This window comes from Bombina bombina, chromosome 5 (genome assembly GCF_027579735.1).
Source record: "Bombina bombina isolate aBomBom1 chromosome 5, aBomBom1.pri, whole genome shotgun sequence".
In the NCBI taxonomy this organism is placed as follows: Eukaryota; Metazoa; Chordata; class Amphibia; order Anura; family Bombinatoridae; genus Bombina; species Bombina bombina.
This window is the reverse complement of record NC_069503.1, coordinates 125062927-125090497: the sequence shown is the minus strand read 5'-3', so window position 1 is coordinate 125090497 and position 27571 is coordinate 125062927. Positions and strand designations below refer to the sequence as shown.

The following is a 27571-nucleotide window of genomic DNA, read 5'->3' as shown; positions in this document are numbered from 1 at the left end:
GAAAACCTCTTAGGTATTGGAAAAACATCAGTGTAAACAGGCACTGCATAGTATTTATCCAATCTACACAATTTCTCTGGGACTGTAATGGTGTCACAGTCATCCAGAGTAGCTAAAACCTCCCTGAGCAACACGCCGAGGTGTTCAAGCTTAAATTTAAATGTAGATATATCAGAATCAGGTTGAAGCATCTTCCCTGAGTCAGAAAAATCACCCACAGATAGAAGCTCTCCTTCCTCAGCTTCTGCATATTGTGAGGGGATATCAGACATAGCTACTAAAGCGTCAGAGAGCTCTGTATTTTTTCTAGCTCCAGAGCTGTCTCGCTTTCCTTGTAACCCTTGTAGTTTGGACAATACCGCTGTAAAGGTATGATCCATAACTGCCGCCATGTCTCGTAAGGTAAACGCTATGGGCGCGCTAGATTTACTTGGCGTCCCTTGAGCGGGAGTTATAGGTTCTGACACGTGGGGAGAGTTAGTCGGCATAACTTCCCCCTTGTCAGTTTCCTCTGGTGATAAATCTTTTAAAGCCAGAATATGATCTTTATAACTTATAGTAAGATCAGTGCATTTGGTACACATTCTAAGAGGGGGTTCCACAATGGCTTCTAAACATAATGAACAAGGAGTTTCCTCTATGTCAGACATGCTTAACAGACTAGTAATGAGACCAGCAAGCTTTGAAAACACTTTAATTAATGTAAAAAAGCAGAATATAAAAAACGGTACTGTGCCTTTAAGGGAAAAACAAACAAACACAAAAACTGCAAAACAGTGAAAAAAGCAGTTAACTCTATGAAATTTGAACAGTGTATGTACTAGACTAAAATAGCATTGCACCCACTTGCAAATGGATGATTAACCCCATAGGCTCAAAAACGAAGCAAAAAAACGGTAAAACCGTAATAACAGTCACAGGCAAACTGCCACAGCTCTACTGTGGCTCCTACATTCCCATAAAACGACTTTTGTAGGTACAAAAACCCTTTACAGAGGTCCAATATGGACTCCTTCAGGGAAGCTGGATGTCTCAGAGAGTAAAAACTACTGCGCAATTAGAGCGCAAAAATAGGCCCCTCCCACCATGCACTCAAAGTCAGAGGGCCTAAAAAAACTACTCCTAGGAGTCAAATAACAGCTATGTGGAAAACTAGGCCCCAAATAAAGATTTATCACCCTTAGTAAAAAAAACGTTTCTTATAAATCCTGTAAACGTTTAACATACTAAGCCATAAGAGCAAGTAACATAAAATTACCCTTTACTGTAAGCATGATGCCAGTCTTTAATAAATCACTGCAATCAGGCTTACCTCAAATATATCAGGCATTGTCAACATTTTCTAGACTTCTTATCATCTCTCTAGAAATAAATATACTGAACATACCTCAAAGCAGTTAATTCTGCAGGCCGTTCCCCCAGCTGAAGTTTTTCCCATACTCTTCAGTTATGTGCGAGAACAGCAGTGGATCTTAGTTACAACCTGCTAAGATCATCAAAAACCTCAGGCAAAACACTTCTTCTAATTTCTGCCTGAGGTAAAAACAGTACAACTCCGGTACCATTTAAAAAATAAACTTTTGATTGGGGGTTGGCAGTTAGGGGAGGAGCTATATAGACAGCTCTGCTGTGGGTGATCCTCTTGGGAAGGAGAATATCCCACAAGTAATGGATGATGCGTGGACTGGATACACCTTACAAGAGAAAAGAGAACCTTCCAAGATAATTTAATGTCAACGGAATGCAGAGGCTCAAAGGAACCAGTTGCAAAACCCGAAGAACAAGATTTAGGTTCCAAGATTTAGCTCAGCCAGTCTCTTGTGCAATAAAACCGACAGGGCCAAAATCTGTCCCCTCAGGGAACTAGCAGAAAGGCCCTTCTCAAGCCCATCCTGGAGAAAAGATAAGATCCTGGCTACCTTAACTCTGTGCCAGGAAAAACCACGCTCTTCGCACCAGAATAAGTAGGTCCTCCACACCTTGTGGTAGATACGACGAGTAACTGGTTTACAAGCTTGAATAAGAGTATCGATGACACTCTCAGAGAAACCTCTCTTGGCTAAGACTAAGCCTTCAATCTCCACACAGTCAGCCTCAGATAATCTAGATTTTGATGAACAATGGACTTCGTATCAGAAGGTCTCTGCGACAAGATAACTTCAACTGAGGAGATGAGGACATCCCCACTAGATCTGCGAACCACGTCCTTCGCGGCCACGATGGAGCAATCAGGATTACGGATACCCGCTCCTGCTTGATGCGGGACACCACTCGAGAAAGAAGCGGTAATGGAGGAAAAAAAGATATGAGTTTGAACCTCTAGGGCACTGCTTGTGCATCTATTAAATCCGCTTGGGGATCCCTTGACCCGTACCTGGGTAGCTTGGTATTTAGACGGGTCGCCATGAGATCTATCTCCGGCGTCCCCCGCTTGCTGCATATCTCTGCAAACACCTCGGGATGGAGAGACCATTCCCCTGGATGGAAGGATTCCCTGCTGAGAAAATCCACACCCGGAATGTGGATCGCTGACAGCGAACAGCTGTGGGCCTCCGGCCACTCCAGAATCTGAGATACTTTCTTCATCGCCAAGGAACTTATCGTTCCCCCCTTATGGTTGATGTAAGCCACCGAGGTTATATTGTCTGATCGGAATCTGATAAACTGGGACGAACCCAGAAGTAGCCAAGCCTTGAAGATTGCCCGTAGTTCCAAAATATTGATCGGGAGGGAGGACTGCTCCCTAGTCCACAACCCCTGTGCCTTTCTAACCAACCCAAACCGCTCCCCATCCGGATAGGCTTGCATCCATAGTCCCAATCTCCCATGATTATCTTAAGAAGCATGTCACGCAGGACAGATGATCTGGACAGAGCCACCAAGGGAGCTATTCTCTCGACCGGCTGTCAAATACAATCTGTTGAGACAGATCTGAATGATCGCCGTTCCACTGCCTCAGCATGCACAGGTGTAAAGGGGAGAGACAGAACTTGTCAAAAGGAATGATGACCAAGCAGGACACCATGAGACTAGTCACCTCCATACACAGCCACAGAGGGACTCAAGGAGGTCCGGAGGGCAAGACATTCCGAAGTTAGCTTACAACATCTCTGGTCTGTTAGAAATATCAGGAATTCCACCCTGGTATTTGGGATAAGAACTCTTTTCTAAGTTTATCTTCCATCCATGTGATCGAAGAAGACCAAGAAGGGACTCCGAGAATTCTTCTGCAAGACGAAAGGATGGTGCTTGCACCAGAATATCGTCCAAGTATGGGGCTACTGCAATACCCTGAGTTGTGGCAACAGATAGAAGAGCCACCAGAACCTTCATAAAGATTCTTGGAGCATTAGCTAGGCCAAACGGAAGGGCAATGAACTGGAAGTGCTGGTCCAGGAATGCAAACCTCAGGAACTGAAAGTGTTTCCTGTGGATTGGAACATGAAGGTAAGCGTCCTTTAGATCTATAGTGGTCATAAAACTGGACTTTCTGAATTAAAGGAAGGATGGACCTTATCGTCTCCATATTGAAGGGACACTGAGAAATTTGTTTAAGCACTTTAGGTCCGGAACTGGGCGGAAAGTTCCTTCCTTCTTTGGGACCACGAAAAGGTTTGAAAAAACCTCAAACCTCTTTCTTCGATAGGCACCGGGACAACTTCTGAGGAGGATAGATCCTGAACGCACCCTAGAAAGGAATCCCTCTTTTCTGGTCTGGTAGACAGATTAGAGAGAAGGAATCTGCCCCTTGGCGGATGAGATTTGAAGCCTATCTTGTATCCCTGAGATACCACCACCAAGACCCACGGATCCTGTTCGTCCTTGAACCAGGCATCTGAAAATAAAGAGACCATCTGCCCCTACACAATCCTATCCTGGATCGGGGGCCGCCCCTTCATACCGATTTGTTTTCAGTGGGCTTCTTATTCTGCTTGGATTTATTCCAGAACTGAGCCGGCTTCTAATTACTCTTGAGTTGCTTGGGCTTGGAGGAGGATTGTAGCCATTGGGATTTGTCAGAACGAAAGGAATGAAAATTAGAAGATTGTTGTCCCTTAGACTTGTTATCTTGCGGTAGGAAGGCACCCTTGCTTCCGGTAACCGTAGAAATAATGGAATCCAGGCCTGGACCAAATAAAATCTTTCCCTTGAAGGGAAGAGAAAGGAGTCTGGACTTAGAAGTCATATATGCAGACCAAGACTTTCACCAGAGCGCCCGGCGGGCTAGGACAGCAAAGCTAGAGGCCTTTGCTTTTAGGCAAATTATTTGCATGTTCGCATCATAAATTAAAAAAAAATAGCAATTCTCAGAGCTTTAATCCTGTCTTGAATATCCTCGAGGAGAGACTCCACCTCAATGAGTTCTGACAAAGAGTCTCAGCAGTAGGTAGCTGCTCCGGCAACCGCGGCAACTGCAGCCGTCGGTTGAAACAAAAATCCCGTATGTTGAAACATCTTTCTCAGAAAGGTTTTAAAAGTAGATGAGGGGGAAAGGGAAGAACCAATTCTTTCCCATTCGTTCTTAATAATGTTCGCCATCTTAACCGGCACAGGAAAAGTCAAAAGTAACTTTCCTGTCTTCGTAAACTGTCCAATTTAGGTATCTCAGGTTCTTCAGGCAGCGTGGCCTCTGGAACCTCTAACGTAGACAGAACCTCCTTTAATAAAAAACTCAAGTGCTCAATTTTGAATCTAAAGGACGGTTCCTCCACAGCAGGAGGCTTAGACGCTAAGGACTCCAACCTAGTAAGTTCACCCTCTGAAGCAACAGAGGTTAGCTCATCATCGGATAACTGGACATAATAGCTAAATCCTATAAATATTTAGATGACTATGGGTCAGGAGAGCTATGTTTAGTCTCTCTCTTGTGTTTGTTAAAAGGAGGTAATGCACTTAGGGCTGCAGACACCGCTGTTTGTAACTGCACGGCAAAATCCGCAGGAAGAAGGCCCCCTCCAGATGGAGGATTAGATGTGCTATGGGGAACTGCATGTGGAGTGGATAATATAGCAAGGGTAGTAATCTCACGGGATGCCGAGTCCTGAGAGGTAGACGGCTCAGAAGGACTAAGAGCCTTAGCAGGCTTGTCTCCCTTCTTAGACTTTATAACAGTGTTAAAGCATGTGGAACATAATTGAGTGGGCGGGAAAACCACGGCCCCCTCACAATATAAACAGGTGTGATTTAGTACAGGAGTACCTTCTAACATGTAAGAGTCCTCCATAGCACAGGTTATACCCACAGAAGGACACAAATAACGTTTTTTATTATAGAAAACTGCACCTTTGTACTCCTATTGGCTGGGGCACTCACCACCTCCTAGACCCAGACAGTTAACAGAGGAAACGCTCTCCTCAGGTTTAAGTCTAAGCCAGAATGGAGGAAATGAACATGACCACACCCAGTCACATGTAGTGCAAGACAGTATTTCCCTTGTTATTACAAGTACAGCAAGTAATAGGAGCTGTGCAACACTTTCAAAAACGAAAGTGAAACTTAAAAGTGAAACCTGTTTATTCCAGCCAAAAACACACAGCCCAGGAAAAAAAAAATCACACAAAGCAGCATGTAAATAATGAATACACTGATTACTTAACCCCAACTGTTCAATAAACCCCCTTCATTGGATATTAACCCTGGATCCTATCAAGGTATAAATGAACCACACTGTGACCCTGTTTTAGCGTGTTAAGTGTAAAAATTTAAACAATCTTACCTCCAGGATCCATGCTGTGGAACAGAACACAGCCTCTCAAATGTGACAGTCTTATAGTAGTGCTCCTGACATGGACTTGAGTGAGAGAAAGCAGGCAGTGAAACTCATCAACACTGATTGCTCAGGAGCCGTTAGCAGTAGTCTGGATGGTTTTGCAGAATTTTTTTCCCTGCATCTCCAGAATGTAACTTTCATCAATATTCTCACTGAGAGGGTGACATGACTGCTTAAAACTCCAGTCCTATCTCGAAGGGTAGATACCCTTTTTCAGGACTCTCCGAATCTTCTGACACTTCTCTGCTACCTCCTAACGTGACAAAAGGCAAAGAATGACTGGGGTATTGAGGAAGTGGGAGGGATATTTAAGCCTTTGGCAAGGGTGTCTTTGCCTCCTCCTGGTGGCCAGGTGTTGTATTGCCCAACAGTAAGGAATGAAGCCGTGGACTCTCCCTATCTTAGGAAGGAAAAGAAAAATAATATAGATGTAATAAAAGTAAAATTCGAAAGATATACTAACATCTCAAATTAAAGAGGCTTTCTATAATTATTTTAAAAGAATATACTCTGCAGAAAACATTGATAGTCTAAGCAAACAGACTTTCTGGGAGAATATTCGAGTAAGTAGATTAGACAGGGAAAAGCTGGAAGATCTGAATGCACCTATCACTAAGGAAGAAATTTGAAGTGCTATTAATCTCGCCGTGGCAAATAAAGCTCCAGGCCCAGACCAAGTCCCTATCCAATTTTAGAAGATCTTAAAGGACCAAAATAGTCGCAACCTTACAGAGTCTATTTAACAAATATTTCATACAAAATAACATGACTTCGCCATACTTCACTTCCTCTACGGTCAATCTTATTTTAAAAAAAGGCAAAGACCCGGAGTTAGTGGATTTGTATAGACCTATTTCTATGTTAAATGATTATAAACTTCTAACAGCAATCATAGCAAATAGGCTCAAAATAGTTAGAGACCTTGATACATCCAGACCAATCAGGCTTTATGGACGGTCGTAACCCTACAAAAAATATGCGCAGAGTCCTTTTAGTAATTGAAAAAACATGGGTTAAAGAGTTACGGTGCAAGGGTAGAGAGAGAGGATGCAGCCCTAATTTCAATAGACGCCGAAAAGGCATTTGATTTGATCATTTGGAACCATCTATTTACATCATTAACAAATTTTGGATTGATAGGTCACTTTAGCACATTAATTAAATTATTGTACAACGACCCTTCTTCTATGGTTTTGGTAAATGGTCTTCTTACACCAAAAATTATATTAGAAAAAGGCACCAGACAAGGATGTCCACTTTCTCCTTTACTATTTAAATTTATCCATAGAGCCATTGGCAATTTGTCTTAGAAAGGATCTAGAAGGAATACTAATAGGAAAAACAAGAGTAGTATTGGCTCTATATGCAGATCTGTTTTCATTTATGGAAAACTCAAAGGAAAAATATTCCTGTTTCATTGAAGATAGTTCAAAGCGTCAGTGCCTTTTGGGGGTATAAGATCAATATATAAAAATCAGAGATCTTCTGGCTTACCAAAAACAAGAAAAGTCTAAAGAATGTGCCTTTTAAAAAAGCACAGAACTAGTTTACATATCTTGATATTACCCTAAGCAAAAATCCATCAGAATGGTACAAGCTAAATTACAGAAAACTATGGAAGGCAATCCTCACAAATATATTGGAGTGGGGAAGTATTCCCCTCTCTCTTTCTGCAAAGATTCAGCTGGTTAAGATGATCCTGCTGCCAAAAATATTGTTCCTTTGTCAAAATCTGCCATTCTATATTAAAGATAGAGATATAAAAATTTTTAACTCTTGCTGTTCTCAGTTTCTATTGAACAAGAAGAAAGCAAGGCTAGCCTTAAGGAAACTATCGCAAAAAAAAAAAAAGGAATGGGGAGGGCTGGGCTTTCCTCATCTTAAAAACTTTATAATCTCTCTTGTATGATGAAAGTGGCCAGTGATTGGATCACAGGAAACAATTTGGTGTCCTATACTAAGATAGAAAATGATTTTATCGAGATAGCTTCAGTTACAGGATTACTCCATTTAAAGAAAAACAGAATTTATGCTTACCTGATAAATTACTTTCTCCAACGGTGTGTCCGGTCCACGGCGTCATCCTTACTTGTGGGATATTCTCTTCCCCAACAGGAAATGGCAAAGAGCCCAGCAAAGCTGGTCACATGATCCCTCCTAGGCTCCGCCTACCCCAGTCATTCGACCGACGTAAAGGAGGAATATGCATAGGAGAAATCATATGATACCGTGGTGACTGTAGTTAGAGAAAATAATTCATCAGACCTGATTAAAAAAAACCAGGGCGGGCCGTGGACCGGACACACCGTTGGAGAAAGTAATTTATCAGGTAAGAATAAATTCTTTTTTCTCCAACATAGGTGTGTCCGGTCCACGGCGTCATCCTTACTTGTGGGAACCAATACCAAAGCTTTAGGACACGGATGATGGGAGGGAGCAAATCAGGTCACCTAGATGGAAGGCACCATGGCTTGCAAAACCTTTCTCCCAAAAATAGCCTCCGAAGAAGCAAAAGTATCAAATTTGTAAAATTTGGTAAAAGTGTGCAGTGAAGACCAAGTCGCTGCCTTACATATCTGATCAACAGAAGCCTCGTTCTTGAAGGCCCATGTGGAAGCCACAGCTCTAGTGGAGTGAGCTGTGATTCTTTCAGGAGGCTGCCGTCCGGCAGTCTCATAAGCCAATCGGATGATGCTTTTAAGCCAAAAAGAGAGAGAGGTAGAAGTTGCTTTTTGACCTCTCCTTTTACCAGAATAAACAACAAACAAAGAAGATGTTTGTCTGAAATCATTTGTAGCCTCTAAATAGAATTTTAGAGCATGAACTACATCCAAATTGTGTAACAAACGTTCCTTCTTTGAAACTGGATTCGGACACAAAGAAGGCACAACTATCTCCTGGTTAATGTTTTTGTTAGAAACAACTTTCGGAAGAAAACCAGGTTTAGTACGCAAAACCACCTTATCTGCATGGAACCCCAGATAAGGAGGAGAACACTGCAGAGCAGATAACTCTGAAACTCTTCTAGCAGAAGAAATTGCAACCAAAAACAAAACTTTCCAAGATAGTAACTTAATATCTACGGAATGTAAGGGTTCAAACGGAACCCCTTGAAGAACAGAAAGAACTAAATTGAGACTCCAAGGAGGAGTCAAAGGTTTGTAAACAGGCTTGATTCTAACCAGAGCCTGAACAAAAGCTTGAACATCTGGCACAGCGCCAGCTTTTTGTGAAGTAAAACAGATAAAGCAGAAATCTGTCCCTTCAAAGAACTTGCAGATAATCCTTTCTCCAAACCCTCTTGTAGAAAGGATAGAATCTTAGGAATTTTTATCTTGTTCCATGGGAATCCTTTAGATTCACACCAACAGATATATTTTTTCCATATTTTATGGTAAATTTTCCTAGTTACAGGCTTTCTAGCCTGGACAAGAGTATCAATGACAGAATCTGAAAACCCCCGCTTTGATAAAATCAAGCGTTCAATCTCCAAGCAGTCAGTTGGAGTGAAGCCAGATTCGGATGTTCGAATGGACCTTGAACAAGAAGGTCCTGTCTCAAAGGTAGCTTCCATGGTGGAGCCGATGACATATACACCAGGTCTGCATACCAAGTTATGCGTGGCCACGCAGGAGCTATCAAGATCACCGAAGCCCTCTCCTGATTGATCCTGGCTACCAGCCTGGGAATGAGAGGAAACGGTGGGAATACATAAGCTAGGTTGAAGGTCCAAGGCGCTATCAGTGCGTCTACTAGAGTCGCCTTGGGATCCCTGGATCTGGACCCGTAGCAAGGAACCTTGAAGTTCTGACGAGACGCCATCAGGTCCATGTCCGGAATGCCCCATAATTGAGTTATTTGGGCAAAGATTTCCGGATGGAGTTCCCACTCCCCTGGATGGAAAGTCTGACGACTCAGAAAATCCGCTTCCCAATTTTCCACTCCTGGGATGTGGATTGCAGACAAGTGGCAGGAGTGATTCTCCGCCCATTGAATTATTTTGGTCACTTCCTCCATCGCCAGGGAACTCCTTGTTCCCCCCTGATGGTTGATATATGCAACAGTCGTCATGTTGTCTGATTGAAACCTTATGAATTTGGCCTTTGCTAGTTGAGGCCAAGCTTTGAGAGCATTGAATATCGCTCTCAGTTCCAGAATGTTTATCGGGAAAAGAGATTCTTCCCGAGACCATAGACCCTGAGCTTTCAGGGGTTCCCAGACCGCGCCCCAGCCCACCAGACTGGCGTCGGTCGTGACAATGACCCACTCTGGTCTGCGGAAGCTCATTCCCTGTGACAGGTTGTCCAGGTTCAGCCACCAACGGAGTGAATCTCTGGTTCTTTGATCTACTTGGATCGTCGGAGACAAGTCTGTATAATCCCCATTCCACTGTCTGAGCATGCACAGTTGTAATGGTCTTAGATGAATTCGTGCAAAAGGAACTATGTCCATTGCCGCAACCATCAAACCTATTACTTCCATGCACTGCGCTATGGAAGGAAGAAGAACAGAATGAAGTACTTGACAAGAGCTTAGAAGTTTTGATTTTCTGGCCTCTGTCAGAAAAATCTTCATTTCTAAGGAGTCTATTATTGTTCCCAAGAAGGGAACTCTTGTTGACGGGGACAGAGAACTTTTTTCTATGTTCACTTTCCACCCGTGAGATCTGAGAAAGGCTAGGACAATGTCCGTATGAGCCTTTGCTTTTGACAGAGACGACGCTTGAATCAGTATGTCGTCCAAGTAAGGTACTACTGCAATGCCCCTTGGTCTTAGCACCGCTAGAAGGGACCCTAGAACCTTTGTGAAAATCCTTGGAGCAGTGGCTAATCCGAATGGAAGTGCCACAAACTGGTAATGCTTGTCCAGAAAGGCGAACCTTAGGAACCGATGATGTTCCTTGTGGATAGGAATATGTAGATACGCATCCTTTAAATCCACCGTGGTCATGAATTGACCTTCCTGGATGGTAGAAAGAATTGTTCGAATGGTTTCCATTTTGAACGATGGAACCCTGAGAAATTTGTTTAGAATCTTGAGATCTAAAATTGGTCTGAATGTTCCTTCTTTTTTGGGAACTATGAACAGATTGGAGTAAAACCCCATCCCTTGTTCTCCTAATGGAACAGGATGAATCACTCCCATTCTTAACAGGTCTTCTACACAACGTAAGAATGCCTGTCTTTTTATTTGGTTTGAAGACAATTGAGACCTGTGGAACCTCCCCCTTGGGGGTAGTTCCTTGAATTCCAGGAGATAACCTTGAGAAACTATTTCTAGCGCCCAAGGATCCTGAACATCTCTTGCCCAAGCCTGAGCAAAGAGAGAGAGTCTGCCCCCCACCAGATCCGGTCCCGGATCGGGGGCCAACACTTCATGCTGTTTTAGTAGCAGTGGCAGGTTTCTTGGCCTGCTTACCCTTGTTCCAGCCTTGCATCGGTCTCCAGGCTGGTTTGGTTTGAGAACTATTACCCTCTTGCTTAGAGGGTGTAGAATTTGAGGCTGGTCCGTTTCTGCGAAAGGGACGAAAATTTGGCTTATTTTTAGCCTTAAAAGACCTATCCTGAGGAAGGGCGTGGCCCTTTCCCCCAGTGATGTCTGAAATAATCTCTTTCAAGTCAGGGCCAAACAGCGTTTTACCCTTGAAAGGGATGTTAAGCAATTTGTTCTTGGAGGACACATCCGCTGACCAAGACTTTAGCCAAAGCGCTCTGCGCGCCACAATAGCAAAACCTGAATTTTTCGCCGCTAATCTAGCCAATTGCAAAGTGGCGTCTAAGATAAAAGAGTTAGCCAATTTAAGTGCTTGAACTCTGTCCATAACCTCCTCATACGAAGATTCTTTATTGAGCGACTTTTCTAGTTCTTCGAACCAGAAACACGCTGCTGTAGTGACAGGAACAATGCATGAAATTGGTTGTAGAAGGTAACCTTGCTGAACAAACATCTTTTTAAGCAAACCCTCTAATTTTTTATCCATAGGATCTTTGAAAGCACAACTATCTTCTATAGGGATAGTAGTGCGTTTGTTTAGAGTAGAAACTGCCCCCTCGACCTTGGGGACTGTCTGCCATAAGTCCTTTCTGGGGTCGACCATAGGAAAAAAATTCTTAAATATAGGGGGAGGAACAAAAGGTATGCCGGGCCTTTCCCATTCCTTATTTACAATGTCCGCCACCCGCTTGGGTATAGGAAAAGCATCGGGGGGCACCGGGACCTCTAGGAACTTGTCCATCTTACATAATTTCTCTGGAATGACCAAATTGTCACAATCATCCAGAGTAGATAACACCTCCTTAAGCAGAGCGCGGAGATGTTCTAATTTAAATTTAAAAGTAATAACATCAGGTTCAGCTTGTTGAGAAATTTTTCCTGAATCTGAAATTTCTCCCTCAGACAAAACCTCCCTCCTGGCCCCTTCAGATTGGTGTGAGGGTATGTCAGAACCATTATCATCAGCGTCCTCATGCTCTTCAGTATCTAAAACAGAGCAATCGCGCTTTCTCTGATAAGTGGACATTTTGGACAAAAAATTTTTAATAGAATTATCCATTACAGCCGTTAATTGTTGCATAGTAAGAAGGATTGGCGCACTAGATGTACTAGGGACCTCTTGTGTGGGCAAGACTGGTGTAGACACAGAAGGGGATGATGCAGTACCATGCTTACTCCCCTCGCTTGAGGAATCATCTTGGGCAACATCATTATCAGTGGCATCATTGTCCCTACTTTGTTTGGACACTATGTCACATTCATCACATATATTTAAATGGGGAGGAACCTTGGCTTCCAAACATACAGAACATCGTCTATCTGATGGTTCAGACATGTTAACAGGCATAAACTTGATAACAAAGCACAAAAAACGTTTTAAAATAAAACCGTTACTGTCACTTTAAATTTTAAACTGAACACACTTTATTACTGAATATGTGAAAAAGTATGAAGGAATTGTTCAAAATTCACCAAAATTTCACCACAGTGTCTTAAAGCCTTAAAAGTTTTGCACACCAAATTTGAAAGCTTTAACTCTTAAAATAACGGAACCGGAGCCGTTTTTTTCATTTAACCCCTATACAGTCCCTGGTATCTGCTTTGCTGAGACCCAACCAAGCCCAGAGGGGAATACGATACCAAATGACGCCTTCAATAAGCTTTTTCAGTGGTTCTTAGCTCCTCACACATGCATCTGCATGCCTTGCTTTCCAAAAACAACTGTGCATTAGTGGCGCGAAAATGAGGCTCTGCCTATGACTAGAAAAGGCCCCCAGTGAAAAAGGTGACCAATACAGTGCCTGCCGTTTTTTTAATACATCCCCAAGATTAAAAGAACTATTTATAGTTATAATCCACTAAATATACTTATAAAGTAATCGTTTTAGCCCAGAAAAATGTCTACCAGTCTTTAAAGCCCTTGTGAAGCCCTTTATTCTTATACTAAACTAAGAAAATGGCTTACCGGTTCCCATAGGGAAAATGACAGCTTCCAGCATTACCAAGTCTTGTTAGAAATGTGTCATACCTCAAGTAGCAAAGTCTGCCCACTGTTTCCCCCAACTGAAGTTAATTCATCTCAACAGTCCTGTGTGGAAACAGCCATCGATTTTAGTAACGGTTGCTAAAATCATCTTCCTCTTACAAACAGAAATCTTCATCTCTTTTCTGTTTCAGAGTAAATAGTACATACCAGCACTATTTTAAAATAACAAACTCTTGATTGAAGAATAAAAACTACATTTAAACACCAAAAAACTCTTAACCATCTCCGTGGAGATGTTGCCTGTGCAACGGCAAAGAGAATGACTGGGGTAGGCGGAGCCTAGGAGGGATCATGTGACCAGCTTTGCTGGGCTCTTTGCCATTTCCTGTTGGGGAAGAGAATATCCCACAAGTAAGGATGACGCCGTGGACCGGACACACCTATGTTGGAGAAAAGGACATTACAAAAGTGATAAAAGACAGGAAAGTAATATACAATATCGTAACAGCCTGGCTGAAAACAAAATATTTTTTTTTTTAGGTGTAAATAACCAGCTATCCAAATATCTACCGATCTGGGGTAAAGTGGAATTCGCTCCTAGTCTGGTCACGAGAATTAAAAAAAAAAATGGAACCAGAAGGGTTTGATGTTTATGTATCAATTAGAAGATCTGTCTTTAGTGACAATCAAACCCTTCAAACTTCTCAGGCAAGAATTTGGATTGGCAGCAAAAGAATTATATGCTTATCTGCAGGTTAGGCATTATTATAATTCCTTAATTAGGAATCATGGAAGGAATTGGTCACTTGGAGAGTTGGATCAAGAGATAAAGTTATACAAAGCAGGGATTACCACATTTTCAGTTTGGTATAACCTGTTTATGCAAAAATTGGGCTCAGGAAATTTAGAGAGACTACAAATTAAATGGCAGGAGGAGTTTATGGAAATTACAGCGGAAGACATTAGATAGCTTATTGATATTTCTTAATTGTACCAATGTGCAAGCGTGGAGAGAGGGTCATATGAAAGTCATAAACAAAGCATATTTGACTCCAGAAAAAATATCTAAGTGGTCTCCACGGAAGACTGTGGTTTGCTCTAGATGTTCTCTCCCAAAGGCCTATTTGATACATTGTTTTTGGTCTTGTCCAAAAGTGAAGACATTTTGGCATATAGTAAATTTCTGGCTGAACAAGTTTCTGACAAGGAAGGAGACACTTAACTTAGCAGATATATGTTTTCTTTATAACGGATATGCAGCTGACATAAATCAGGATCTGATAAATACTTGTATACTGATGGGTAGAAATATAATTGCACGTACCTGGAAGTCCAGAGCCAGTCCCAGCATTAAGGAATTCATTAATAAAGTACAGTATCAAATTATGTTAGAACAGCATGATCCAAATAGAACTAAAGAATTGGGAGTCACATAATTTTTTGATAAATGAGGTAAGGTGATACTTTCATACCCCGAAAGAACACAAAGACAAAAAGTAAGATTGTTCCAAAATTCAGACTTCCTTTGGATTTCGGTTTTAAAAAACGGACGGTTTCCCGATTATTGTCTAGAATAATAAGACTCAATGTCCTTCGATTTTGATACAACCTTGAGCATACAATGGCTAGTTATTTTCTCCACCACCCACATCATTTGGAGTCAAAGGGGGTCCTCCCCCCCCTTTTTTCCCTTACATTTTAAATGGGTATAAACTATGACGTTTAAGTCTCAGTGGTACAAAGGCCACCCTTTATGATTAGATAATGAGTGAATTATGATTAATCTGGGTCTGAGACACCATTTTTAATTATTTGATACTGTTCCTTAAGGAAAGGAAATTTTGGTTTTGTATTGCTGTTGCTGTAATGTTACAGTGTGCTGTAAGACTGCTAATAGGATTATAAAAGAAAAAAAATGTTGAGTTAAAGGTAAATAGCAAATTATAATTGTTAAACATGGAATTATGTCTTAATTAGGTCATTTGCAATATGGCAAGGTGAGACCCATTGTGACGGTCTAGAGGATTAAGCTGGGTGGTCACAAGGGGTTAACATAAGTTAACTTATACAAATGGGTTATAAGAGTGCATTAAACCAATGTAAGAGATGTATTCTAGATGACGAGCTGTGTCTCCAGGTTAGAAGCAGTTTGAATACGAGCCGTGTCTACATGATTTATGTAATATAAAGTAATTGTAATGCTATGTTATGTTGATTTGAAAAATGATAAATATTTAAAAAAAAATATGCTTGGTATTTTGTACTTATGAATACAATTTTCTTTGTGTTCTTTTGCAAAAATGGTCCTCTAATAAACTCAAATTGCATTGTTTTACCAGGCATCCTTGTATTTTCTTACTGTACCTTTTCCAGATCAATGGAGTTAGAGAGTAACTATTACATGAAATGAATGTTTCCCTTTACCCTAAAAACGTCTTATGAAGCTATATTGTTTATATATAATAATACATCAGAGCTCTTGGTGTTTAATAAAATGACGTCTTATGAAGCTATATTATTTATATATAATAATACATCAGAGCTCTTGGTGTTTAATAAAATGACGTCTTATGAAGCTATATTGTTTAAAAATGACCCTGCAGTCTCTTCTGCACTCTGGTAATAGGCTAAAGTAATTTTGAGCCAAAGCTGAGGGGCACATACAGTAATAATAATAATAATAATAATAAAGTGCATATTAAACAGTATGAGATTGTAATATAAAAATATTTAATTATATGTAGCTAAAAAAAAACTTTGCAACATACTTTTATTATTTATTTTTTTCCTGTAATTTAAAGGGGATATGAAACACTTTTTTCTTTCATGATTCAGATAGATCATACACAGTTTTATGACACTTTCCAATTTACTTCCATTATCAAATTGTGCACAGTCTTTTTATATTCACACTTTCTGGGGAACAAGATCCTACTGAGCATATGCACAGGCTAACAGGGTATACGTATACTAATCTGTGATTGGCTGATGTCTATCACATGATACAGGGGGCCGGAAAATAGGAGACAAAATAAATGTCAGAAAGAAAAAAAAAGAATTTACTGCTTATTTGAAATTAGTAGTTGTTAAATCATTGTCTTTATTATGCACTTGTTAGTTATGTAATTCTAGCTCATTGAGTGGTCCTTTAAACAACTAATAATTGTAAAAATGCATCTACACAATAGTCTAAGGCTAATCTTTGCTTTGAATACATCCTCATGTCTAGAATGTATTTACTGTTTAACGTCCCTTTAAAAGGGATATGAAACCTAATTTTTTTTATTTCATGATTCAGACAGAGCATGCCATTTTAAGCAGCTTTCTAATTTACTCCCATTATCAATTTTCCTTCGTTCTCTTGGTATCTTTATCTGAAAAGCAGGAATTTAAGTTTAAGAACTGGCCCATTTTTGGTTCAGCACCTGGGTAGCGATTGCCGATTGGTGGCTAAATTTCGATTTCATATCCCTTTAAGGTATCAAATTCCCAAATTTCATTCTATTACAAACAAAGCCCATATTTGTTGTGATTGTGAAGATCTGACTGATACCGGAAGGATTTGGCACACTTTATACACTTAAAAGGCTTCTCCCTATTGTGAATTCTCTGATGTATAAACAAACTGAACTTCTGACTGAACCGCTTATTGCATTTAATACAGACATATGGCTTATCTGCTCTATGACTTGTTTGATTAGGAAAAAGCTGAGACGTGTTATTAACGTTCTTGTCACAGTCTGCATGTTTACATTGTGCCACTGGGCAAGTTTTCTGGTGTTCCATAAACTGAATCCAATGAGAGAAAGATTTTTTACAGTAATAACATTTCAACTGATTATCTCCTGTGTTTGCTGTTTGGCTTATATGTGGTATCTGATTATTGGTACTTGACTTGCCAACAAAGTCAACAAGCCTGTCTTCCTTCAACCAACTAGAATCAGTTGTGCCCTCAAAACATGCGCTGCCCATGATTATGGGAATGAGTGGAGGGGGCAGCACAGGTATGAAAGAGGAAGGAGGAGACAGAAGATTGCGTGATTTAGAGACAAGAGGACAAGAGAAACCAGCAGAAACTTTGGTGATAAGGGGGTCAGATGTTGCTTTACGGCCAGGAGGATGCTTTATTTTCAATATTTGAGATCTACAGGAAGGATTTTTCAATGATCTTGCATTTATCCGACTATTAATCCACGCATCCTCATACGAAAACGGTTTATCGCATTGGATGTGTGTACGGGGTCTATCTCCACCATCACTGCCCTGGTGAAGCTCAGTGTTTTGGAGGTTACTTTGCTTTTTGCATTCCTTGTAGGCTGATGTTTTCTCCTCACTTTGTAATCTTTGGTGTAGACTGAGTATGTTCCTCCTCATGAATGTTTTACCATATTCTTTGGTCATTTGTCTTTCTCTGTGTGATCTCTGATGTTCTCTAAGTTGAGCAAATTCAACAAAATTTTGTTTACATTGAGAACACTGAAAATTTTGTAACAGTGGGTGTCTTTTTTCTCTTCTAGACAAACCAAAAAACAAAGAAGTACACAAAGATGAAAGAATTCCAGGAGGCCTAGATGGAAGATTAACATAGGTATTTTTTGGGGAAGGCCTTGGTGCCTTTTTTAGACCGTCAACAGGACAACCTCTAGCAATTTGTTTCCGTACACACAGTACACATCTCTGATGTCTGAGGAGACCTGCTCCATATTGAAAGGTTTTATTGCACTCCGTACATTTATAGGGGCCATGTTCTTTGTGAAGACGCTGATGAAGTAGAAATCTGAAACGCTGGCTAAATCTCTTTCCACACGCCATGCATGAATAAGGTCTCTCTATTGTGTATGTTTTTTGGTGATGGGGGAGTGTGGACCTTCCAATAAAGCTTTTATTACACTTGCAGCATGTATTCTGTAATTCATTGTGCGATTTCTGGTGCTCCACTAGCTCACTCCAGTGAAAAAAAGCTCTCTTGCACTGGCCACATTTAAATGGATTTGCCACTTGCTCTCCATTGTGATCAAGAGTAACTCGGTATTGTCTATTCATTTCATGGTTATCTATAGTGTTGTTTAAATGAGGCAATGCTTTGACTACTCTCTCTATATACTGGTTCTCGATTATTAAGGGAGGCAACAATGGCAGAGGTGGAGACGGTGAAGCCACGTAAAAGGGGGGAGATGATTGACTGACAGATTCCTGGCAGACAGAACGAAGCAAGGACAATGGAGGAACAGTCAAAGGGTTAGCATACTTAGGACTGTCATTTTTTGGAATAGAATGAAATTTTCTACTGGATGTAGTATTTCTATAATCTGTTTGTTTTTCATGATTAAAGAGAACTGGCTTGTATAGGAAGCCTGGCTCATATATGGCTTGTATGGTGCTATCACAGGGCCGTTCTCTCAGGTTAATGGCCGGCTTAAACCTCTGGCTACCGTTTTTCACACAGTTGGTATGTGGAAAGGTCTTTTCTCTGGTGTGTGTTTGCTGGTGAAAAAAAAGTGAGGACTTTTTAAAGAAGCTCTTCCCACAATCTTTGCAAGAATAGAACTGGCCCGCTACATTGTTTTTCTGATGCTCCATTGGAACAGAGCGGTGAGAATATGGTTTGTCAGACTGCGCATATATCAACGGTCCACCGTTTACTTCTGCCACTGGATGACGGAGCAGCCCTGAGTGCAGATTAGTCATATTCATGTGGGGGTTTATGTGGGCATCCAGCCGAGATCTTCCAATAAAACCTCTGTTACATTTTACGTATGAGTGCAAACTCTGCTCAGGGTACATATTCTGATGCAATGTCTGACTATATAAGGCCTGTTCAATACGATTGCATGGACTAATAAAGTTTTGGATATTGTATATTTGCTGCCGTGCTGGAATCATCTCACTTGAATCCAGCTCCTGGTTTCTAGCATGAAGGTGAAGTTTTTTGTGTGCAATAAGGAGAGACCAACTGTCCACCTGTTCTTTACATTCTGAACATATATAAGATAACTTCTCTAATATATTATAGGCTGTGCTGTCAAACTCAATACAAGATGTTCCATTAGAGATCTCGTATTCATCCGCTGGCTCCGGCTTGACAGAAAATCCATCAGGATCACTTTCCTCTTTTACCCTAAAAAAGTCCTCTGAAATAGATAAAAAAAAAAAAAAGTAAAAAGTTATCTAAAAGCAATAAAAAGAGACAGTAAACACCTTGTAACTACAATATTTCCCGGCTGTCTCGCAAACCCCCCCCAAAAAAAACATACTATGTAAGTGTGACTACATTTTGAATGCATTAACACCTTGTTTGTTTGTAATTGTTTTTCTAATAGACAAACTCCTGAATGATTTTTTTTGGAGTTTATCATCTGATCATCTCTGCTGAAACTAATTAGGGACAGACCAGTGTCAGGGTTAGGGTTGTGAAGCCAGCCATAGAAACTTCCAACCCTCAGAACTGGAAAACTCTTAAAGGGACACTAAAGTCAAAAGGAAATTATTCAGAAGCCGCATGCAATAAAAAAACCAAAACTATTTAAATGCATTATCAAAATGTGCTGTATTTTTATATGCACACTTCCTGAGGCACCATCTACTACTGAACATATAATGTATGTATATTTGTTTTGTGATTGGCTGATGGCTGTCACATGATCCAGGTGAAAGGAAAATATAATTGAGATTTGGCAGAAAAAAAATCTGCTACTTTAAAATTCAAAAGGAAGTGTCTTATGTATTTGTCGATTATGCAATGCTACTGTATTTAAAGGGACACTGTTCTGTAACATTTATTTTTCCCTTAGTTTGCTCCAAATTACTTGATATACCAACTGCATAGTATTAAAATATATGGGAAATTGGACTGAGATAAGAGGCAGCCTGCAGGAGCTTAGAAACAGGCTGAGGGTTAGAGGTTATAAAGTATATTAATATGACAATGTTTGATGTGCACATATGGAGAATGGGTAGTAAGGTATTATCTTTCTTTTTTACACAAAAAAAACTAAAATCAAGTAGACTGTCCCTTTAAAAGCGAGACAAACTTTAGAATACAATATCCCTTTAATTTTTAGACTAACATTATAGGAAAAGAGGGCAAAAGTAAAACATTTGCATAAATAAACATTTTATAAATCATCCTCAAATTCTTTACTATCCCTTTAAAAGAGGCTTGTCATAAGTGTGGGCACCAACTTTACACATTCTAAGCGTTGTCAATCACTAGACTTATGTTATTCAGAAATTTATTAATAGCTAAAACATTTATAGCATTGTTAAATTAGTTGTGAATAAATCAAGTTGGCGCTCTAAAAAGTGTCAGACAATGTAACCAAATGCGTAACCATAAATGGTGTCAGCGGACAACAGTGTCCTACTTGCCTAGAACTCCCAGCATGCCGAGGAAAAATCCTAATCTGGCAATAAACCTACAAGATAAAAACAAATGCCTTGGCCCAGTGTTGCCCAGATTATGGATGTAGGGCCCCATCTATCCCTCCAATGGTTTTTGTGTGACCATTAGCACCACAAGACCTCAGAAAAGGCAATTTTAGACGTCTTATTACATAATTAAAGGGGCAGTAAAGTCATGATTCAGATAGTGTGTGCAATTTTAATCAACCTTCCTATTTATCCATTTAATTTATTTTGTTATGTTAGTATCCTTTGTTGAAGGAGCATACCTAGGTAGGCTCAAGAGTAGCAGTGCACTACTGGGAACAAGCTGCTGATTGGTGGCTGTACATATATGCCTCATGTAATTGGCTCACCTGATGTGTTCAGCTAGCTCATAATGAAGCAAATTTGATAACAGAAGTAAATTGCAAAGTAAAGCAAAACCTTGTAATTAAAACATTTTTATGCAGTCTTCCAAAATATCAACATATAAGCAAAGTCTAAACTATATTAGGATAGATTAACGTCTTGTTTGCTGCAGTTGTTTTTCAATGGTCAAACTTCACTCACCACTTTCAGTACTTGAGAAAAAAAGGGCTTGACACTGCCTTTGTGCTACAAAGTTTCTATAGTTTGGCTTCAGCAGAAAAGATAAGTTTGCAAATAGCATATAAGGGACTGCCATGTACTTTTTCAGTTTTTTACGACTACATAATTTGCAGCCTTAAATTACAGGAAAAGGAGTAAGGTTAATAATGAAAGTATATTTTAAAATAGTTTCAATACGCATAATTAAGCATTTTCTATTACAATCTCAAAGTGTTCACTGTCTCATTAAGCACATGTATTTGCACTAATATTTGTGTACTTGATTATTATATACAGTTAAATTAATAAAGAGGAAATAAATTTCCTTACCCGTGTCATTTTTAACTAAAATATAATATTATAATGTAATTTTATTCTGAAGATTTATCTTTAGCATAGATGTGAGTAGAACGTAATTTGGCCCCACCCCCAAGCCAATCCCAGCATAAGTGCAAAAGGTATGGACACCGGCTGCCTTATACCTGCACAAACAGGAAGTAAATATTACAAGAAGTGCCCTTGTTTATCCTCTGTTCACGTTACAGTCATTATCACTACTTATTTACTTGGCAGTGTTAGCATTATACATGCAGTGGGTAACAGAGTCTCACCCAATGAAAGCACAGCCTCTAGATTGTCCTGCATGACTTCTTTGTACAGATCCTTCTGCCAATCCTCCAGATATTGCCACTCATCTTCTGAGAAATACACAGCAACTTCATCAAAGGACACAGGGAACTGCAAAGGTCAGGGGCAAAATGAACATAATTGTATAGTGAGGTGGGCACAGGGTACATAGCCATACGTCAAAGGGTGGGCACAGGGTACACAGTCATATGGAAAGGGGTGGGCACAGGGTACACAGTCATACAACAAGGGGTGGGCATATGGTGCATAGTCATAAGGCAAGGGGTGGGCACAGGATGCATAGTCAAATGGCAAGGGGGGGCACAAGGTGTATTGTCATATGTCAAAAAAATACAAACTATCCGCACTGCTTCTGATAAAAAAACAGCTTAATTCACAGAAAAGTGCAAACATAGTGAAAACGTTTTTGTCCTCATGCCCTTGGTCATGTCATATAAAACAATGTACAATCATAGCTTTAAATAGCTAATGAGTGGCAGCTGGCTCCAATAAGATACAACATCTATTAACTCTTCATAGGCTATACAGGTAAAATATTTTATAAACACTGTCCTCTAGTAGCTATCACTAGAGGGCAGTATAGGAATAGAAGCCACTTCAATTGTATTATCATTCTGGCACACAAATAGAAATAACCAAATAAATATACTGTTATAAAAACAAGCTCAATTCCAACTGCCTATTCATGCACTGTGGACACATAGATTCAAGTCTATGTATCCAAAACGCCTCTGTTTATAAGTAGCTTTTCCCCTATTGCCACCCTTAGGTAATACTGGAATACAATCTATGATTTGATATTGTAACTGGGATATAGTGTGGCCTGTTGTTAAAAGACGGTAAGCAACTAGTGCCTCCAATGTTATTTCTCCAGATATTAGATTTATGTTGTGTTATTCTCTCTCTGAGTCGTTTATTCAATATAGCTTATACCACATGGGCACGTAAATAGGCTGCAAACGTGGTGTTGCATATATAATAACAATCTATAAAAAAAAATATTTCACCAGTTTTTGGATTTGTAAAGGATTTTGCTTTTATCATACCATTAAAATTTGAACAGCCAAAACAAGGATAACAACCCTTATTTTAGTTGTTAAATATCCTATGTTTGCACTACCTACATCACCTTTTACTAATTTATCTCGTAAACTCACAGATTTCCTATAGGCAGGCATAAGGGGATCCTTAAAGGCTATATCCCGAGGATGGCTTTCCCTCAAGATACACCAGTATCACCTAAGATTTTGATGTATTTGTTTAATCATAGATACAAACACTAGCCTGACTTTTGTTGTTTAGAATCATTATCTTTCAATAACTTTTCCCTAGGTATCTTTTTCTTACCTATTTTATTGCATCCTGTATAAGTGATTGCGGGTAACCCCTCTTAAAATAGTTGACCTATCTCATTAAATCTCTTTTGCACTTGATGGTCATCATGTACTATTCTCTTGACACGTAATAACTGGCCTTACTTTTTCCCCGTGTCTACCCCCTTCAATCCATCCTAAATGCCTGTGCAAGGCTAATCCACCTTTTCTGTTGCTCTGCATCTTCTGCACCTCTCTGAAAGTCCCTTCATTGGCTCCCCATTCACAGCAGAATTAAATATAAAATTCTCACCCTTACATACATTGCTCTCAGCAACGCCGCTCCCCACTACCTGTCCTCTCTAATCAACACGTACTCCAGCCCGCCCACTAAGATCCAACAATAACCTGCTCCTTGCATCTTCAACTATCACCTCTTCCAATGCTAGACTGCGGGACTTCTGTCGTGCAGCACCTACCCTATGGAACACTCTCCCTCGTGCTGTCAGACTTTCCCCTAATCTTTCTTCTTTTGAATGCTCCCTGAAGACATTTTTGTTCAGAGAAGCCTACCACCCAACTCAGTAATAAATTAATTCCACTTACCTAATATTACCCCTTATCTAACTTTGTATTAACATCATTCTCACTCTTGCAGTCCTCAGCATCTGTTTATCAACATCCTACCCTTCTAGATTGTAAATTCCAACGGAAATAGAGCCCTTAATTCCTCCAGTATGCGATTGTCAAATTTTGTCTTGTCTATTACAAGTTTTATATCATTGTTTTATTTAAATGAATTGTACCCATGCTGCAGAATATGTTGGCACTTCATAAATAAAAAGAATAATAAAATAATACCAGTTAATGTATTTAAGAGAGGATGGATGGGCACTTGAAAAATGTGGTAGACTATGACGATCTGTTGTCTTCTTGTATAAGTCTGTCTCAAGTCCATCAACATCTTTATTAACTATAACATCTAGAAAGTTTACTGAAGTCTTACTCCAAAAGAATGTAAACGTAATATGTTCAGAAACTACAATTAACTGCTTAACAAATCGTTCAAGGGATCCAACATTGCCCCACCATATCTCAAAGATATCATCTATATATCGCCACCAGGAACAATTAATTGGTATAAATATACCATTCCTCAGAATAATACATGAATACATTTGCATAGGTGGGCGCGACATTGGACCCCATAGCAGTACCCTGCTTCTACAAATAATACATCCTGAAACAAAGAAATTGCAGTATAATTGCAAATTGCAGTATAATATAATATTCAACAAATCAATAATAAATTGTTGCTATTGCTGATTTAACTAATTATGTGTATATAGTATATTGCCAACTGCACTTAGACCACTCCCCATGGCTTATAGATGCATACAGGCTAACAATGTCAAGGGTATACCATCAAAGGCGGAACTACCATTGGTGCAGCAGGTGCAGTCACACCAGGGCCCAAGAGCTGGAGGGGGCCCATAACAGCAAGTCTATACATAGGCAGGTGCAGAATGTGTACAATCCTAATGCAGGGGAGCCTTTTATTAATGCAGGTTGTAGGTCCATCTATCTAGGTATCCTCAAAATCATTATACAGTGCAGAATGTGCATTAAATACTTTTGCTTTCTAATGAGCCCACCAAAAAATCTTGCACCGGGGCCCTCTGTTGAGCAGGTCCGCTACTGTAAACCATATATATATCTATCAGTGGGCAATGGTAAAGATTGTATCTTACATAAGAAATCACTGGTTTCTTTGATATTGGAGGATGATTGTAAAACGTATGCAGAGCTGCTAACTGTCCATATTTGAGAGGGATAGTCCCCGATTCTGAGCTGTGTTCCGCTGTCCCTATGAGACAGCCATATATCCCTATTTGAAGGATTTCCTTAGACCCACCACAAACTAAACAAACAAACAAACTGCCCGACAGACCCACTAACTACCCAGAAACATTCAAATGACCACTCAGAAACTCAAGACTACGCCCCTTCTGAAAGCCCAACCCACAAAACGATAAGTACTCTCCGATTCCATAATTCCTAGCCACAAATGTTGGGGTAAGGTCTCAATTTTCTAATTGAGATAAATATAAAATATTGGTGCGTTAGTGCTCGCAACAATGGGTCTTACAGGGGGGGGGGGGTCTCATTCTCGTGTATTTTGGACAAACTATAAAAACACTGGTACAATGCCCTCTTTTAAAATAAAAACATTTCTTAGCTTCCCCATCAAGAAGACCACTGTTCTATGCCTTAATTATACAACTCTCTATTTCACAATCTGGTTGGTTGGATTACATTATAGATTAAACCCTTCGGATTATAGGACCATTAGGTCACGAAAATACCAGGTCTTAAGGACCCCAGTGACATAATGGTACGTCCTCCCTTTTTATCCCACCTGCCCTGAACATACCTCGCAACTGAGGCAATGTGTCCGGGGTCAGTCACAGCCTAGACAGTTGTGAGCATGAATTACAGCGATCACAATGTTACTGTATCCATAACAGTAACATTAGAAGTGCAGCTCTGCCTTTCTCGATCTCTTAGTGTTCTAGAGAGAGTTGAGAGAGGCAGAGCTGTTGCCACAATCTTTTGGAGATTGCTGCATAAAAGTGTCTCACACACACAAAAATAATTAACCCCTTCATAATAGCCCTTCCATTGTGATCATTACAGTGATCTGTGGTTATCAGGGAGATTTTTTTTTATTAATAGTTAATTTATTAAAGGGAAAGTCAACCCAAAATAAATTATTCCCATGTAGTATGTAATGCTGATTTACTCACCTTGTAGCCCATGTTTAATGCGCATATAGTTTTAGTGTAAAATCACTTAGTAGCACTCCTCTGGCCATTTTAAAATGACCGCCAGACCCCTTCTTTCCCGGACGTCATCTTAAATTAAGGCTCACTTGAAAATAGCAGCTCCGTGACAATCCTGCTCGTGCATGTACTTTGCGCATGTGCAATTCATTTTTTTCCGCCGCATATGACAACCGCTATTCAACTGAGCTTTATTCGTCATGGGGGTCATTTCATACACGGAACTGAAGAATACCGCTCAGTTAAATAGTGTACAATGTCTCTTTATATAGTTAAAAAAAAAAACTTAAATAGTTAATACTTTATATAGTGTTAGGGTAAAGGTTCAAGGTTTTAGCGTAACGTTAATCATTTGATCCCAGAACCTTCACTGTGATCATTGGTGATCAGGCCTGACTTTTTTTTTTTTTATACATTTTTTTTTTTAATTCAAGGTTCATTTAAAGGCAAACAACATTGTAAAAGTAAATTCTTATGTCACATGAAATAAGATATCAGCTTTACAAGCAATGTAAACAGTAAAACTAAAAGATAAGGAACACAAAGCTAATGATGTGTACCATGTGAGCATTATATACATAGGATGCCAATTAACTAGAAACCTTCTAAATGACACAATAGGCCACTCTTGGACCTCCAGAAGGTAAAAAGGAGACCACTTGTGGATCTCAGATGATAAACCTCATTTTTGTAATGTTGACCAGATTTAATCCCTTTTAACTGTTATTTAAAACAATTTAGTAATAGTGATCTAATGGTTTAGCAAAGGAGCCTCCAGGTACCAACGCTAGTTTCTCCCTGGTCGCCAAATGAGAAGCTAAGGGTCCAAACATCAATGACCGAGCTGAGTTTACTTAAAGAGTAGCTTATAGCTTAACGGGAAGAAAAATAAAATTTGACAGCTATTTTTTATTGTTGGAGGGTTTTCAAAAAACTAGTTTGTTTTAGCAGCTATAATTACATAGAAAGTAATATCTGTCTAGATATCTGTCGGCCCAGTGGCAGAACTTTTCTTCACTTTCTGCGGTAAGATCTATTTTTTCCCCTTTCTGTTACAAGGTAGAAATGTAGCAATGCTCTCAAAAACATCTGGCATTCAGAAGTCATAGCTTTGCAGACTGGGAAAGGCTAAAGGGCGTGGTTGAAAAAATCCCTGAGAGACAGTCACTGCTGCTTTGCTCTGGATGCACTGTGTTAAGGAAAACTTACACAGTGCAGCCAGAGCAAAGCTCTGTTTGAAGAGAACAGTCTAATTTGGATCTGTGCTGCAAAGTGAAAGTGCTAACAGTTCTTGCATGTGTCCCATTCTTTCAGCGATGACATCTCAGATCACAGCATGGTCTGCCTTGGGGTCTGTTGCCCAGTGTGGTTAGGGCAATGGAGCTTAGGGTAATGCATCAAAGGATATACGAATGAAGGTGGGTAGGAGTCTGGTACATATGTGAACCTGCTTATATTCAGGTTTGTAACTAGATTCCTACTGTTTGATGAAATTCCCCAGTGATATAGATCTAGGTCTAAAAGGTGACGTGTATATAATGTGACT

General features: G+C 39.9%; 1 protein-coding gene across 1 annotated transcript in view; it reads right to left on the bottom strand.

Moving 5' to 3' along the window:
- Window positions 1–16015: 16015 nt before the first annotated feature.
- Window positions 16016–27571, bottom strand: part of LOC128660071 (zinc finger protein 189) — a 28559-nt gene continuing 17003 nt past the window's right edge. Inside the window, exons 3-4 of the mRNA XM_053713683.1 lie at window positions 21833–21959; window positions 16016–19381 (exon numbers count right to left, since the gene is read on the bottom strand). Of these exons, the coding sequence (XP_053569658.1) occupies window positions 16755–19381; window positions 21833–21959 (2754 nt within the window). The 3' untranslated portion in view covers window positions 16016–16754. The remainder of the gene's footprint in view (window positions 19382–21832; window positions 21960–27571) is intronic.